Consider the following 19211-nt stretch of genomic DNA (forward strand, 5'->3'; position numbering starts at 1 on the left):
TGTGAGGAGGGACAGAGTGAAAGGGGAAATAAGAGAGGATAAATAGGAAGGGTAGGAAAGGGAAAAACACAGTAATAATTGTGAAGGTAAATGGGATGAACTTACTCATAAAAAAGTGAAATGCAGAGTAGATTATAAATCAGAATTCTACAATGAGTTGTTTACAAGAAACACAATTTAAGCAGAGAAAAACAGAATAAAGGGAGTTTTATATTATATATTTAATAAATTTATATATCTCAACACACTATACAAAGCAGATCAATGAATTTGGCATCTAACTTAAAAAAATTATGGAACAAGTAATAAAAAAATCCCAATTTAATCATGAAAATCAAAGAAAGTAATGAAATTGAAAGTAAGAAAACTATTAAACTAATTTAAAAATAAAACTGGTAGATCGTTTTATGCAAAAAATAAAATTGTTTATATGGTTAAGAAAAAGAGAAAGAAAAATAAATGATCAGCATCAAAAATGAAAAGAGCAAATTTTTCACCAAAGAAGAAAAAATTAAAGCAATTATTAGGAGCTGTTTTGTTCAATTATATGTCAATCAAGCTGACAAACTAAATGAAATGGATATTTACAAAAGTATAAATTGCCCTGATTATTAGAAGAGGAATTAGAATATTTAAACAGGGGCAGCGAGGTGGTACACTGGATAGCACACCAGCCCTGAAGTCAGGAGGACCTGAGTTTAAATCTGATCTTAGACACTTAACACTTCCTGGCTGTTTGACCCTGGGCAAGTCACTTAACCCCAATTGTCTCAGCAAAAAAAAAAAAAAAAATCAGGATAGAATACTTAAATAATCCTATTTTAGAAAAAGAAATAAGCTTTCAGTGAAATAATTAAGAAAAAATTATGTCCAACTAGATTCCTAAGTTAATTGTACTAAACACCTAAAGAACAATTAATTCCAATGCTATATAAACTAATTTTAAAAAATAGGCAAAGGAGTTCTATCAAATTCCTTTTATAGCACAAATATGGTACTGATCCATAAACTAGATTGAGTACAAGCAGAGACAGAAATATAGATTAATTTACCTAATCTTGATGCAAGAATTTTAAATAAAATACTATCAAGGAAATTAAAATATATTACAAAGGCTGTACATTGTGACCAAGTGAGATTTATATGAGGAATGCAAAGTTGGTTTAATATTAGGAAAACTCAAAACATATTTGACCATATCACTAACAAAACCAACAAAAATCTTATGAATATCTCAATAGATACAGAAGAAATTTTTGACAAAATACAACATCCATTTCTATCAAAATCAATAGAGAGCATAAATGATTAGTATCTAATATCACCTCAAAATGATAAGTAGTATCTAATATCACCATCAAGCATTACCTATGATGATAATAAGATAGAAGAAGAAATCCAGGGAAAACAATGTGTGCATTATAACCACTATTCTTCAATTTTATTCCAGAACTGCTACATATGCTAATTAGACAAGAAAAAAATGGAAGGAATTGGAATAGAGAATGAGGAAACAAAATTGTCATTCTTTGCAGATGTTATGATAAGATACTTAGAAAATCCTAGAAAATCAAATATTTTTAAAATAATTCACAATTTTAGCAAATTTCTAGGATATAAAACAATCCCACATAAATAATCAGTATTTCTATATGATATCATCAAAATCAGCAGGAACAGAGAAAAAATTCCATTTAAAATAATTGTAGTTGATATAAAATATTGATTGGGAGTCTACCTGCCAAGACAAAAACCAGGAACTATATAAACACAGTTCCAAAATATTTTTTACACAAAAAAATTTGGAAAAATATTAATTGCAAATTAGATAAATTGAATCAATATAAGAAAATGTTAATTCTACCTAAATTAATCTATTCAGAAACTAGGTATGGACAAATACTTCACACTATATAACAAGATAAGGTCCAAAAGGACATATAAAAGATATCATAAGCAAATCAGGGAGCATGAAATAGTTTACTTCTCAAATCTGTGGATAAGGAAAGAGTTTAGGATTAAACAAGATATAGAGATCATTATTACATGTAAAACAGATAATTTTGATGATTTAAATTAACAAATTTTGCATAAACAAAACCAATGCTACCAAAGTTATAAGGAAAGCTGAAAACTGGAAAGTTATTTTTTACATCAAGTATCATTGATGAAGGTCTCATTTCTCAGGCATATAGAGAAGTGAATCAAATTTATAAGAAAACAAGTCATTCCTCAAAAAACAAGTAGCTTTCAGACAAAGCAATCAAAGGTACATATGGTCATAAAATTTCCTAAATTACTGTTGATTAGAGAATTGCAAATTAAAACAATTTAGATTGGCTAGTATGACCAAAAAAGGGAAAATAAATATTGGAGGGGTATTTAAAAAATGAATTGTTAGAGTTGTGAACTGATGGAACCATTCTGGAGAGCAATTGATTCAGCAGCCTCACTATTAAACTTTTATTCCAAAGAGATGGTAAAAGGGAAAAGGACCTATTTGTACAAAAATATTTATAGTAGCTCTTTTTGTGATTACTAAGAACTGCGAATTGAGAGGGTGCCTATCAATTGAGGGATGACTGAATAAGTTGTGATATGTGAATACAATAGAATACTATTGTTTTATAATAAAAGATCAACAGATTGATTTCAGAAAAAAACCCCCTGCAAAGACTTATGTGAACTGATGCTGAGTGAAGTTAGCAGAATAGGGGAACCATCACACAAAGTAACAAGTAATATTATATGATGAAGAACTGTGAATTAATTGGCTATTCTTAGAAATACAGTGATCCATGAAAATTCTAAAAGACTCATGATGAAGAATGCTATCTGACTCCAGAGAAAGAACTGATATTCTCTAAATGCAAATGGAAGCATATTATTTTCAGGTTCTTTTGTTGAAATTTTCTTTCATAAAATGACTAATATGAGAAATTTTCATATGATGGCACATGTATAATCCATATCAAATTGTTTATTGTCTCAGGGTGGGGGAGGGGACAGAAAAGGGAATAGAATTTAGAATTCTAAATTTGTAAAAATATGTTAAAATTTTTATGTGTGATTGAAGGAAAAAATAAAATATTATTTTAAAATGAGTGGAATAAAGCCTATCTATCTCATAATTTAAAACAAACAGAGAATATAAAGTACTTGGGAATCTACTTGCTGAGACAAACTCAGGGAATTATATGAACACAACTACACAACACTTTTCACATAAATAAAGTCAGATATAAACATTTGGAGAAATATTAATTGCTCATGAATAGACTGAACTAATACAAGAAAAATGACAATTCTACCTAAATTGATTTACTTCATACCATACCAATCAAACAACCAAAAAATATTTGATAGAATTAGAAAAAAATAGTAATAAAATTCATTAGGAAGAACAAAAGAGTAGTAAAACAATTAATGAAAATAAATGTGAAAGAAGGATTGTGTAGCCATATCATATTTGAAGCTATAAACAGCAATCACCAAAACAATTTGGTACTGGCAAAGAAATTGAGTAGATGATCAATGGAATAGATTAGGTATCATACACAGTAGTGAATGATCACAACAATCTAGTTTTGATAAACCAAAGACCCATAATTTTGGCAGTAAAAACTCACTATTTTAACAAAAAAAATACAAAACAGTTTGGCAGAAATTGGATAAAGACCAATATCTTATACCATATACCAAAATAAGGTCAAAATGTATACATGGTTTAGATTTAAAGGTTGATAACCATAAACAAATTAGGAGAGCAAGAAATAGTTTACTTGTCAAATCTATGAAAAAAAGGGAAGTATTTATGACTAACCAAGAAATTAAAAAAATTACAATAGAAAGCATTTTGATTATAATAAATCATTTTTTTTGCACAAACAAAACAAATTCAACCAAAATTAGAAGGAAAGCAGAAAGATGGGAAAATTTTCGTTTACCATAAATGTTCCCTCTAAAGGCCTCATTTCTCAAATATGTAGAGAACTGAATCAAATTCATAAGAATACAAGTAATTCTCTAGTCAAATGAATATTCAAAATATATTAACAGGCAGTTTGCTGACGAGGAAATTAGAATTATCTATAGTAATAAGGAAAAATGTTCTAAATCTCTATTGATTAGAGAAATACAAATTAAAACACCTCTGAGATGCCACATCACACTTATCTGATTGACTAATATGATGAAAAAGTTAAATGATTAAATATTGGAAAGGATATAGGAAAATTGATTCACTAATATTCTTTTAGTGGAATTGTGAAGTGATCTAATCATTCTGGAGAGTAATTTGGAACTATGCCCGTAAGGCTATAAAATTGTCCATACTCTTTGAATCAGCAATACCTTTACTAGGCCTGTATTCCAAAGAGATTTTTTTTTTAAATGGAAAAAGAACCTATTTGTACAAAAATATAGCAATGCTTTTTGTGGTGACAAAGAATCAGAAATTGAGAAGATGCCCCTCAATTGGGGAGTGGTTCAACAAGCTGTAGTATGTGATTGTTATATTATTGTTCTACAAGAAATGATGAGTAGGCTGTTTAAAAAAGAACCTGGAAAGACATACATGAACTACAGTAAAAGGAAGTGAGCAGAACCATGAGGGTATTGTATCCATATTATAGGATGATCAGCTGTGAATGATTTATTGATTCTCAGCAATGCAATAATCTAAGGCAATTCTGAAGACCAAAATGCATATTAAGGAGGAAAAAACAGGAGATGATTGAGAATTTCATTCTTGTGTTTCCCATCTCTCCTGCACTCATTTCCATAGAATTTAAGTCCATAGATTCTATTTTTCCTTTCTCTAAACTAGAAGTATCAAATACATTATGTGGCTCTAAGTTCAGTCCAAACAAGATTAAAAGTCTAGAATTTTTTTTTTTCTTTTTGGTGGTTCTTTATAGAGAGAACTCCAGCTAATGTCTGGTAATGGAAGGTTCTGATCAATACTAAATCATGACTCTCTGCCAGACTTATGACATGTTTTCCAATTTTGTCATCTTTTTGTTTCTTTTTGTCACCATTGTCTGTAATATATCTTAGTGATGAAGAGCCATTTCTGTAGCTTCTTCCATTGGTTCTCAGACAAAAATATTTTGTACCATGTTTCTCAGCTGTTGCTCCTAAATTTCCCTAAAAATCACATAGTTTCTATGCTTACAAAGAAAGTTGACCTATTCTATTTCTTTTAAGTAAATCATTGCCACCCAGTCTTGGCTCAGTAATAAGCATCATGCTCCCAATCTCAGTGGTACAATTGGGCCAAATTAGCCTTCTTGTATCAGGAGCTCTAGTTCTTTTTCCTGCTTCAATTTTGGACATTTGAAGCCACGAGCCCTAGTCTTGGTTCCTTTATTAGATCTTTTTTTTTCTGGGAATTTCTGTGATATGGTTATCTCTGATTTTCAGATTAATAAGTCAAAAAGTTTTGGGGGAGTCTTGACTGTGAGTTATGCATAAAATGAGAATAAAACAAACTAGATCTTTTATCAGGTCTTTTCCAGCCAAAACAATTAATGAATCAATGGCTTGTAAGTCAGATGATTTTAGTTCTAATCGACTTCAATCCATTCATGAAGAAGAGTTGAACATATTACCACTGTGCCTGTCTTATGGGAGCTTTACTAAAATTAGACTGAAGAAAAAATGTCAAGATGCTCCTTTGAGATAGGTGTTTTATAAACAGAAGTAGTTGTTATGACATATTGTTAGATATGTGGTAGCATATTTTAGTAAACAAGACAATTTCTTAAAGTCATATTAGTTATCTCACCAAAAATTAATTGGATATGTTCCAATTTGCCACACAGCAACCGCTGAGACAAATGCAATTTGTTCCCAGAGACATGCAGGCAGGTAAATTTGTGTCCATGGTGTGCACTCACTCACAGCTGAACAAGAAGTGAGTTAAACTTCTTCCCAGAAACATAGCTGTCTACCTGGGTATGGAGAAAAGGCTTCCAAGAATGCTGGACGACTTGACAATAATTCATGTTTACAGGATATTTTATGAACATAATCTCATTTTGTCTTTGCAATAACTTTGTAAGAGAGATAGTACAAATATTGTTGCTGTTGATAGTCTCATTGAAAAGTGAGGAGACTGAAATTCATAGAGGCTGGATGATTTTCATGTAAGTGGCAGAGAAAAACTTCAACCCAAGGCTTAGAACTTAACTCAAGTCCTTTCACTCCAAATCTTAGTTTTTTTTTCTTTCTCCTCTTTGTCTCTCTTGTCTTTGAATCTATCTTCTTTATCTCTGTCTCTCTGTCTGTCTCTCATTTTCACTCACTTCTAATTCCTTGTGACCCCATTTGGGATTTTCTTTTCAAAGATACTGGAGCAGTTTGCCATTTCCTTCTCTAGCTCATTTTACAGATGAATAAACTGAAGTGAATAAGAGTAAATAACTAGTCCAGCATCGCACAGCTAGAAATTGCCTGAGGCTAGATTTGAATTCAGAGCTCCCTGATACCTGGGCCCAGTGCTCTCTCCACAGCTCCATCTCACTGCCCTTTTGATTGCCTCTACAAAAAGAGTGACTTTGAAATTTTCTGAAGAGCTTTCTTCATAAGGATTAGGCAGAGGTCCTGCTCCAAATATACTTACCTGTTAAGTTAGGAAAATTTTGCACTTGCCTCTGTATTAAGTCAGGGTTTTAGAAGAGGAACATTGGAATTGGAGGATGCAGAGCATCCACATCTGGTTTATAATTTGGGAGACATGGACACATACTATCATGGGGTAGCAGATAGCCAGAGAGACCAACAGGCTTAGATAGTAATTAATTTTGCCAGGAGAAGGGAATCAAAATATCTTTGGCTAGAAGGGATCTTGGGAGCCATAGAGTTGAACTCTCTGATGTGGCCAAAGTAAAATCTTATTGTGGCCAATAAGATTTGGAGGGACCATCTACATTCAGGTCCCATGATCAGATACCATGCTCTTTCTGTGCTGAAAAGCTGCCCCAAGATTCCCCAGTACCCCACATTTCTATATATTCTCATCTATGTACTAATCTATCTTTTCTCTGTTCCCCCTTCTGAGATATTATACTTGTTCAGGATGATATAGTCTAGAGGGAAAGGCACTGAATTTGTGCCTCACTGATGTCCAGTAGCAAGGACATTGCTACTGGAAGCAGAGGAATTGGATTTGAATCTAATCTTTGATGCTTTTTAACCTATATAGCTTTGGACAAGGAATCTCACAGGGCCTGGGTGTATTCATTTACAAAATCAAGAAAAGAGAGAAACCTTATAGTTTCCTTTTTTGGAGTATTTGATTTATTTATTTAATATTTCCCCCCAGTTACATTCAAAAACATTTTTCACATTTGTTTTTAAAATTTTTGAGTGCTAATTCTTTCCCTTATCCCCATCCACAATTAAGAAACCACATGTGAAATTATGCAAAACATTTCTTTTATAGTTTGCTTTTATTGCTTTCTAGCTCTGGATCTGGAAGAAATCAGCTTTTTTTTTTTTTTTTTTTTTTTTTGGCATTTTGGAGTGATCTCAGGCATAACTCCTCCTCATTAAGCTATTGCCATAGTAACATTCAGGTTTTGATAAGAGAGACAAGTTAACTGTTTATATGCTATTTTTAGAAAATTCGCCAGATGATTTGGTAAATTTGCTGGAGGAAAAAGGCTACAAATAAATGTACTTATATTTGGATATTTCTCTGGATACACGATTTCTTTTTTTTGTGGGTTTTCATTCCTTCCATATAGATGATAGCCTCAACCATATTTCTCATCTCAGATTTTTCCAGTTCCATCAGAAATCCATCATAAAGAATATACCCAATGCACTGGGGGCTACCCCCTTTGTTTGTCCTTTTTCAAGTTCAGAAGGAGCATGTGGAATTGTACCTCATTCTCTATATACTGCAGTCATAAAATGAGAATATTTGTAAAATGCTTATAACAGAGCCAGGAACAGAGTAAGCACATAATAAATGTTTATTTTCTTCCCTTTCCCTTCTCTTCATTTCATTGTTCTAGGGGATTCCTGGTTGAGGAAACTGGCTCTAGCAGTTAGATCAGTACTCTTTTTTGAAACTTGGGGTCACCTAGAGCAGAGGTATCAAATTCATTCCAGAAGGGGAACTGCTAATCTAAGAAGTGGTCCTGAAAGGCAGACCATGTGTATGACAGCTCTGGTCTGGAGTATCCAAAAATTAAGTTGTTTGTCTAGCGTCACATCCTTACCATGGCTCAGAAGCAGGTCTTGAATCGAATTATCTCATTTTAAAAGAAACGTTCTGACACATGGATGTGTTTTTACCAATTTCATCCAAATGAATTGGGTTTGTTTCCTTCTTACCAGCTCTTAAGCAACTGATCTATGAGATTATAACATAGGCAGAGTCCTCTGCATTAAATTTTATTGCCATCTCTGAAGGCACCTAAGATCTCTAGCTCATTTTAAACTTTTATAATTTTATACTTGTCTCACAGTCCCAGCTTCCCAACAGAAGATAATTTGGAGGCTTATGGGACCACTTGTAACAAGAGCAACCATTTCCCTTCTATTGTCAGCATATACACAGCACCTAAAAATGGTACTTTCTCTCTCCTTCAATAGAGATCTCCAATAGAGATTTCAATTTGTCATTCTCTTCTGGGAATGAAAGATTCCCTTCTGTCCTTCTGGGGTAACTGAGTCACATCATATAAATTACTCCCAGATTGTAAGGTCTCCAAAATAGAAAGAGTTAGGGCAGAGCAGGAAGCTCCCAGAATTGCCATCTTCGTCTCAGAGAGGCTGCTCCTTTATAATTCACAATAATACAAAGAGCAAAAAGATGCTTTGCATGTTGAAGACTGAAAGAAAAAAAAGCATTAGTTAATTGTCAAACTTGACTCTTTATTATAATTGAACGTCAACCCTGAGTTTTGTGCCTCCCATCTCATACTATGAATTATGAATACTATATAGGTCATAAGGGAGATGGTGACCTATTGGCCAGGGAAATTTCTTTACTCTCTGGGTTCAGAAATAAATGCCTTTTATATCTATGAATCCAAGATTTGGGATCTTTGTTATTAATGATTATTTCAGCTTCATATTTGTTGGCTTAAGTTACCTTGAGACTGCTCTACTGAGTATTGCTATTCAACACAAGTTCCCAGATTGCTAGAAACAGAATGGGCTTTGAAAACCATCAAACCAACCCTGGACATTTGTAGATGCAGAAATAGAGGCCCATTTAGGATGAAGGATGGTCTCCAATTTCACTAAGAAGGTGACATGAACTCCTTTAGCCTACCTGCTTCATATCTTGAATTTTAGGATAATTTCAACTCTTTTCTCCAATTATAGAGAGCTGTAAGCTTCATGTCATTCAACATTGCCTTCTCCCTCCTAGATATTTCTATAGGAATTATTTCTTCTATTTATCTAGAACAGTGGAACCCCTGCATCAAGATCTGACTACAACATAACTAGAATATGTTCCAGAAAATGTCTCTACCTGATGCCTTCATTTCCTTACTATCTTCTGTTTCCTTCAATCTCTGGCAATATATCTTTTATTCCTACTACCTATACTAAAAGTATATATAAAAGACCATGGGATTATAAATTTATAACTGAGAAAAATCAGCTAGCAGAGCTAATCTATTATGATTTCCCCTCCCTCCCCTGCTACAATGAGGAAACTTGAGGCTCAGAGTTAGGATTTAAATTCTGTTCCCATGATTCCAAGTTCAACCTTCAATTTTTAGGGATTCTATTCCCCTCCCTTTGCTGGGTGGAGAATTACTATAGGGAGAAAGCCTCCTTCCCTTCCCTGTTGATTTTGTTGTTGAGTTGTTAATTTTGTTTGATTCTTCTTGATCCCATTAGAGGTTTATTTTGGCAGAGATAATTGCAATGGTTTGCCATTTCCCTCTCCAGCTCATTTTACAGATGAGGAAACGGAGGCAAATAGAGCTAGATGTCTTGTCCAGGGTCATATAGCTAGTAAGTATCTGATACCAAATTTAAATTCAAGGAGATGAACCTGCCTGACTCCAGACTTGGCCCTCTCTCCATAACACCACACAGTATTCTGGGAAAAAAATCTCTGTTACCCCTTTAAAATACAAGTTTTCTTGAACTCACTTGACTTATTGACTGGGTTTTCTTGGGCAAGTTTTCACTTCTATAAAATAAAGAGGTTGGACTAGATGACCCTTGAATGCCTCCAGGTCTAAAGTTCCTATTATATGACTCTAAGACCCTCACGCTAAGATTTGATGCTTTTTTTCTTATATATCAGAGATAATGATACCTCCCTCCACAGAATTCTTATTAGGATCAAATGGGAAAAAATGTATAGAAGCATTTGGAAAACTGAAAAAGCCTTTGCAGATGTGGGATTTTTCATTTTAATGATTCCCCCCATAATAATTAATATTTGTCTTCAGGGAATTCACTTAAAACTTGTACTCTGGTACAAGGGATAGTGGGACATAGTATAAAGAGTACCGGACCAAGTCAGAAGGAACTGAGTCTGATTTTCTGATTGTCTAATTTCTAATTGTGTGATCCTTGGCCAGTTATTCAAACTATCCTCTGCCTCAGGTTCCTTATCTGTAAAATGGGGAGGGGAGGGTACTTTAGACTCAATTACCTTTAAGATCCTTTCCATTTCTCAATCTATGATCCTATGATCTTTTAATATATCTTCCCATGGTGATTTAATACTGTTTCCTACAGTGAAAAGGTCAGATGTGTTTCAGGAATAATAATGCAACAGAAAGCTAGTGTCTCTTCAAAACTGTGGATTCTAATGAAAATGTCATTCGCTAAAATCAGCTGCTATGTCTATATATACACAAGCCAGGGCAAACAAAGCAACCTGCTAGTTTAATTCAGTTAAACAACTCGTTATTGACTGGAGACAGTCCTGTTAGCAATTAACCTGCTTGGCTGAATTCAATATTTTGTTTGAAGACCTGTTGATACGTGTGTAAATATCACAAAAAGGAATAATGCCCAGTAACAGGAAAGGAAAACTAGCATTTTTATGTATTCAGGAGAGATTCATTTTATAAGCATTTGATAGCCAAATGAAGACCTTATGCAGTAAGAACCAACATAATACAGAATCTTGAGCTGGCAATGTAACTAGGTTGAAATTGCTAACAGTGGGATGGAGAATTATCTTTTGACAAAATATTTTAAGTCCTGCTAGAATTAAATTGACCTTTATATTATCATCTGGTGTGTTCATGCTATTCCCATGCAATGATGAAAAAAATTTATTATGTATTAAAGTAATATTTCTTCTAATCTATAGGACAAAAGCATCACATCGCACCATGAAACAGAATCGAAGACTAAAATCTAGCAATGAGTATTCTATATTACAATACTCCAATTTGATTATAAGAATTTAGGTGAATTAACTGGATAGGCTTAAAAACTCACATATATTAAATATAGATTGTCTTTCTCTGATTAACGTAAAATTTATATTTCCCCTCTTTCCAGCAACCATCAACTGAGCTAGAATTTGATCGGATAGTGATTTATACAACTTGCCTTCGTGTGGTAAGGACGACTTTTGAAAGGTGTGAACTGGTTAGGAAAATCTTTCAGAATCATCGAGTCAAATTTGAAGAGAAAAATATTGCTCTGAATGGAGAATATGGAAAAGAGCTTGATGAGAGATGTAGGAGGGTTTCTGAAGCACCTTCTCTACCTGTTGTATTTATCGATGGCCATTATCTTGGGGTAAGTACTTTCTAAAGGAATTTGGATTCTCTTAAAACTTCATGCAAGATGTAGAGAATTCTCCTAGCCATTGGAAAGGTGAATGGAAAATAGAAATTAGAGTTCTGGAAAAAAAACAAGATTGGTGTCTGACACAATTCCATGTAGCGAGTTTTCAGAATCATCTTAAAATTAGGGTTTTTCAGTGAAGGCAAAAAGATGCATTATTTAAAAGTCATGTATGATTTCTTTATTGTTCATCCCTGGTGCTTTGGTTTCTACCTGAAGAACATAAGAAGATGATCTTAAAATAGAATTACCATAACATGGATTTTGGGAGGATAGATGTTGACAATTGCCCTTTGTTTAAAATCTCTTCTTGAACTTGAATCATATCTGAAGTAGAAAACAAATTGATGTAAGATTAAAGTAGACAAATCAAATAATCATCTCTGACAATAATACAAAAAGCAAAACATTGCTTCCTATCACTGTGAAAAGTATTGTTTAATTGAATTTTATTTATTAAAATTGTCATTCTTGTCTGAAACATATAAAATTAGAACATCTTTAAGATTTTTCCTTATAAGAAATAGTCATGGTGCCTTGATTTATAAATAGCAAAGAAATAGAAACAGGATTGATGTCCAATAATTGAAGACATTGAAAAATAATGATGTTTTATCAATCTGATAAAACATTATTGAGCTATAAAGTGATACATATGAAGAATATACGATTTTGATATTTAGTTTTTTTGATCTTTTGAAGAGATCACAAATATGAATGACAATTCATTTCCTCTAACGTGTACTACTATTGCCCATGTCCTTTCATAAACTCTCCACATAGGGTTCACCTAAACATGGAGTTTTCTTCTAATTCTTCTTATATTTTATCCACAGAGCAATTAATTTGTCCACTTTTATCCCTCAGGCTAATAAGACACAGAAAAATAAATTTGAAGTGATTTGGAATGATGAAATAATAATCAGTCATTTAACTCACAAGTGATGACTTTGGCACTTTCTATGTGTTAGGTATTGTCTTCAGCCTGGAATATAAGCAAATATAAACAAATATAAGCAGAAAGAGACAATTCCAACCCTCAAGGAGCTTACATTCTTGTGGGGGAAAGCCATCTAAAAGGAAGCTGAAAATAGGAGGTTGGAAGTGCAACCAAGAGAGGAATAAAGGAGCGTTTGTTTAGGGATGGTCATTAAATGTAATTCTTTATGATCATTCAAATGAAGTGAACATCTGCAGGGAGAAAAGGACCCTATTTCCAAAGTGTTAATTTCAGGGCTAGAGTAAGTTTACAGTTTGAAGAGTTTTCTGGGGAATGATAGAAAAAATCCAGAGTGCAGCCTGGAGAGGATTGAACAATACTGAGCACAATTAGGTACATTTATACAAATATATTTGCATACACATGCCTATTAGAAATATACATATCCCCATATACACAAAGTTATAATGCACACACACACACACACACACACACACACACACACACATTTACAGGGTATCATCCCAAAAGTCTTATTGAGGTTCTTAGCTAAGCTTAGAACCACACTAAGATTTTTGAGTTGCCCTGTATCTATAGCAAAATGGCCAACGTATACTGAGTACAAAAATGGATATGGACCTGAAAAAGACAAAATAAACCTATGTTATCATTTATTAAAATTTATATTTATCCTTTTGGAAATTTTGGGTTGTTATTTTTGTCTTATTAGCTTATTTAATCATTTACATAGACATTTTTGGGTTAATTTTAAAATTATCTAAAAGAAAAATGGATGGTTAAAATAACCTTGGGGTATGAAGACTATAATAGGAATAATGAAATATAATTAAAGTTTATAAAAGTTGTCAACTAACAGGTGGATATTTGATTTTCTGATGTATTTAGCAACTGGCTCTTTTGACTTTTCCTGATTATGCCTCAATTTTAAAGTACTCAAGAATGTATTTTTTGTATGCTCTGCCATTTTATCTTGGACCAGCTTTCCATAGGAGAGCTTGCTTTTTCTGTAAACCTGAGTTTCAAAAACGGGAAAGTTGAAGCTTAGGATTTGCCCCCCAAGAAATGATGTAGTCTTCTTAGGGAGGGCCAGCCCCAGGGAAAATAGGACAACGTAGATAAACTTTATTATTCCTGTACACTTTTATCTTTTCACGTGCTATTGCTATTTCTGTGTCTTCAGGTTCTCTCTCCCCTTTCTCATCAATATCTGCTTAAAGGAAAGATTCTGCATTTACACTAATATGTAAATAATTGATAGAGTTTAAAGTCTATTCCTTTTCAAGTTATTTGCATTTTAACAAGGAAGGTCACTTGAAGAACACCAAAGTCATTATTCTAAGAAAGTATACGAGGGAGACTATGACAGTCCTATACACACACATATATGTACATACACAAACATACACACATATAAACACAAACACACATATATGTACACATTCACATATCTACATGTAGACAACACAGTGATATACACACGTTGTGCATATGTACACATATATTTATATACAAACATATGTGTATATATACATATATTGATGCATACATATATGTATAGTATACACAATACACATTTATATAAATACATATTTATGCCTGTATTTACACACATGTATATAAATGCATGCACACATGTACATATACAAACACATATATGCGTATATCAATTTATATATATATTTGAGGAAAGGACAATAGGATGTCCTCAGTAACCTTGAAAATCTATCACATAGTCTGATACCCACAGCATTCCAGGACAAAGTTTCTTCTTGATTTTAACATTTCCTTGGCTTCCTGCTCATTGTAAGAATCTTTTTTTCCTTTCATGCACTTTTCATACTTTAGAACTAAATCAGCAGGGTACAAGTTCAGTTTGAGGGATGACAAGAGAGAGAATATGGTGGACCCACCTAGCAAAAGGCAGGTTGATGTCTTTATTGCCCTTTGCCTGTCATTATCCTCTTTGCACTTATTAAGTTCAGGTGGGACAGAGTATTAATAATCCTCCTTTGTTTCTAGAAGCCAATTAACCTGAATACCAATACTCCAGACCCCCCAAAAGCATATTGGTTTGTGTTTGTTACCCCTCCATCTCTATTTCCTTTTTTAAAAAATAATTTTATTTTTTAATGAATAAGCATTTACTTACTAAACTTCCTACTCACCCCAAATATAAAAGAAAAAATGTACAATGAAATAGAACAAAGTCCAACACTGTCCATAGCAAAAAATGCTTGGGGGCAGCTGGGTGACACAGTGGATGGAGCATCAGCCCTGGAATCAGGAAGACCTGCGTTGAAGCACTTGATGTTTAGGAGCTGTGTGACTCTGGGCAAGTCATTTCCCCCGATTGCCTCACCCCCTCATCCCCTCATCCCCAATGTATGTCCCATTTTACATCTTGGATCCATCACCTTTGAATCATGTTGAATTCATTCATACTACCTCTATGGCAGCATACTTCATTTTAGGACTTCTGCCTTGGTTTAATTCTTTCAAAGTTGTTCATCTCCACCATTCCATACAGTTTCCCCCCAGTTTCTTTGAACCCATCTTTAATTTTTAGCCATTTTCCATACTACAGTATTACTACATCTACCATAATTTCTTAATCCATTTCTCAATTACTGAGTGCATTTTTAGTTTCCTTTTCTTTGATGCTGATGAGCTTCCATAATTTTCTATCTCTGGATTTTTTAAAAAATCTCTTCTGGATGTAGGCCTAATAGAAAAATCACTGGGTTGAAAGGTATACATACATTAGTGACTTTTTGATTATATTCCAAATAATTTTCTAAAATGACTGGATTAACTCACAACTCCACTAATCATGTCTTAATGTACCTGTTTCCCTCCTTCCCTTCCAACATTTGTCATTTTCCATTTTTTGTTACCTTTGCCAATCTTATGGGTGAAAAGAAGAATGTGAAATTGTTTTAATTTGCATTTATCTAATTATAAAGCTTTGGGAAAACATTCTTATATATACTTATTAATAACTTGGATTGAAGAACTGCTTGTTCACAGTGGTTGAACATCTATCAATTGGGGAATGGCCCCTCTATTCAATGGAGAAGAACCGCTTCAATAATATTAACAGGGTTTTTTTCTCTCCAACTTTAGTTATATTTATTTCATATCTAGTGTAAAAGCTATATGGAACTTTTTCTTGAAACATTCATGCATCTGAAATGGAAGGATGCCCTCTACTGGGTCCTACCATGTAGTGGAAAATAATTTTTAGGAAGAGAAAGAAGCTGATATTTGGTAGAGATATTAAAAGCGGTAGAAGGGAACCTCATATTTATACTGAGTTTTCTAAGTACGAAAATATACATACATGGAACCTTTTTACTAGATAATTTCGTCTCTTTTATAGACAGATAGATGGAGAGATGAAGAGGGGGCAGAAGAAAAAATGAGAAAGACCCAGATGGAGACATGGAGACTTCTAAGTTTACCTGTCACATTGCTTCTTCATTTAGAATTCTTGAATAATTTTCTTATAAGGAAAATAGTTATATAAACCAGAAAGTTTTAGCTAGCAGGAAAGCCTATTTAGTTAATAATGTATCTGAATTTCAATATAAAATGATGAATTAAGCTCTGGAGACTCTGGAGATGGAGAACCATATGGTACAAGAAGAGGGGGAAGAGAATTCCCTTCTCATTTCTTCCCTTTTTTGGGGAACATGGTTATTGTACTTAAAATTTTGAAATTAAAAAGTTTGTTATTCTCATTCTCTTCTCTTACAATATTTCTCTATCATCTCCTGTTCTTCTCCCCAGGAATGTTTGATTTTCATGTTGTCCTGAGCCCTGTCTCCAGCCCAAGTTTTCAATCTTCCAAATTATTTACTTCTCTTCTCCCCTAGTCAAAACTCTCCTTAGGTCAAAGTAACTAATCTCATTTGAGTGTTAAGAGGTAATAAAGAACTTATTCCTATTAGTGGTCCTATTCATACTGATGTATGTATGGCTGACATGCCCATGATGCTTTTTAAATATCACACTTGTTAATTTTATTCAATCTCCAATTTGGGCATTTAAAATATCAATTATTTAAAATACAAAATATAAAATATATCATTTAAATATATAAAATATAAAATAAATCATTTAAAATATATATTAAAATAAAATATAGCCATATTGCAAAAAACAAAACAAAACAAACTAAAAGCAACAAAAAATAAAACAAGAAAATTATACTTTGATTTGTATTCAGAATTTATTAGTTTTTATCTAGAGGTGGATCACATTTTTTCATCAGGAATCCTTTTAAAATTATCTTGAATCACTATATTGATCAGAGTAGTCAAATATTTCACAGTTGGTCCTCATTAATGACCTTGTTACTGTGTCCAATGATTCATATCAATTCATGTAGCTCATGTCATGTCATGTTTTCCCCCTTAAATCCTCCCCTATCATCATTTCCTTTAACACAAAAGGATACCATTACAGTCATATACCAAAACTTGTTCAGTCATTCCCCAATTGATGAACATTCTGTTAATTTAGAATTCTTTCACATTTTGTGTACATATAGATCCTTTTCCTTTCTTTTGATTCCTTTGGGAATATAGATCTGCTAGTGATCTTCCCAGATCAAAAAGTATGGATAATTTTATAGGACTTTGGATATAGTTCCACATTGTTCTCCAGAATTGTTGGACAACTTTACTATTTCACAAATACTTCATTGCTATATCTATTTTCCTTCATTCCCTCCAGCATTTGCCAGTTATGAGGTGGTTCCTCAGGGTTGTTTTAATTTGTCTTTCTCTAGTTAATAGCAATTCAGAGAATTTTTTCATAAGACTAAAAATAGCTTTGATTTATTTTTATGAAAATTGCCTATTTGATCATTTTTAATTGGGGAACAGATCTTTTACACACACACACACACACACATACACACAAAACATATATATGATATATATATGATTAAGATCCTTATACTTGGGAAATTAGGCCTTTACTAGAGAAAATTGCTATAAATTTTTAAAAATATTATTTCATTATCCAGGATATATTTTAGCAAAATGTAATTTCCCTGATTATTTATGTCAATTAGATGGTAATTTTGCTTTTTCTTTGCCTTTTTATTGCTATCCTTGTTCTCTTCATTTCAGTTGAAACATAATAGACTCTGCTATAGTCCTTCATGTCAACTCTGTGCATGTCTTTCTGTCCCAAGTATGTCTGTTGTGTACAGTATACGACAGGATTCTGCTTTCCAAAATATTCTGCTATTTCTGTTTTATGGGTTAACTCATCCCATTCACATTTGCAGCTATAATACTTCCATCTCATTTTCTTTTGTTTATGCTTCTCTCTCTTGTTATCCTGTTTCTTCTCAAAAGTTCTGTCTTGCTTCTGATTACTGACTCCGCTATTTTATCTTTTCCCTTATCATCCCTCTCCTCATATCTCTTACTCACTTGCCTTCTTATATGCTTGTCGGGTAAGATAGATTTATATATCCAACTGAGTTGTATATGTATTCTTCTTTCTTTGAACAAATTTTGATGAGAATGAAGTTCAAGCATTGCCTGCTATCCCCAACTTCCCCTCTACTATAAAAACTCTTCCCTGCTTGCTTTATGTGAAAAAATCTGCTCCATTCAACCTCTCCCTTTCCCCTTCTTCCAGTGTATCCTTCTTTCTCATACCTGCATCCTTTCTTTTAGAGATCATCCCCCCATAATCAGTTCATAACTCACACTTGTGCCCTCTGTTTTTTGCAAACTCCTTTTAACTTCCCTAATAATGTTGAAGTTATTAGGAGTTGTACCATCTTCCTATATATTTTTTATGCTTTTCTTAAGCCTTGTGTTTGAAGGTAAACTTTTTTATTCTGTTCTTTTCTTTATATCAGGAACAGCCTCTATTTTATTAACTATTAACTTCTCAAAAGTTTTTAGGGGTAAGATGATCTTGGTTGTAACTGGAGCTCATTTGCCTTCTGGAAAGTAGCCATCTGCTACTTTCACATGGAATCCATAAAATCTTGTTTTATTCTGACTATCGTTCCATAATATTTGAATTTTTTCTTCTGACTTTTTGCAATGTTTTCTCATTGATTTGGGATCTCTGGAATTTGGCTCTAATATTCCTGAAAAAAAATTTTGGGGGGTTATTCTAGAAGTAGTTTAGTGTATCCTTTTTCAATTTTTATTTTTCCCTCTTGATCTAAGACATCAGGGCAGTTTTCCTTAAGAATTTCTTAAAATATGATATCTGGATTTAAAAAAAATTGGAATCATAGATTTTAGATAATGTAGTAATAATGCAATAATTTAAATTATCTCTCCTCAATATATTTTCCAAATTAATTGTTTTTTTTTCTGAGAGGTGTTCCCCATTTTCTTCTATTTTTCTTCTTTTGAATTTATTTTATTGTTTCTCGGTGTCTCATGGAATCACTAGCTTCCACTTTTCTAATTCTAAT

General features: G+C 33.0%; 1 protein-coding gene across 1 annotated transcript in view; it reads left to right on the forward strand.

Annotated features, from left to right (window-relative positions):
• The window catches only part of GRXCR1 (glutaredoxin and cysteine rich domain containing 1), a 104804-nt gene that overhangs the window by 51250 nt on the left and 34343 nt on the right, over positions 1-19211 (forward strand). Inside the window, exon 2 of the mRNA XM_003773290.2 lies at positions 11503-11745. Within this exon, the coding sequence (XP_003773338.1) occupies positions 11503-11745 (243 nt within the window). The remainder of the gene's footprint in view (positions 1-11502; positions 11746-19211) is intronic.

Source organism: Sarcophilus harrisii, chromosome 6, assembly GCF_902635505.1.
Source record: "Sarcophilus harrisii chromosome 6, mSarHar1.11, whole genome shotgun sequence".
Lineage (NCBI taxonomy): Eukaryota > Metazoa > Chordata > Mammalia > Dasyuromorphia > Dasyuridae > Sarcophilus > Sarcophilus harrisii.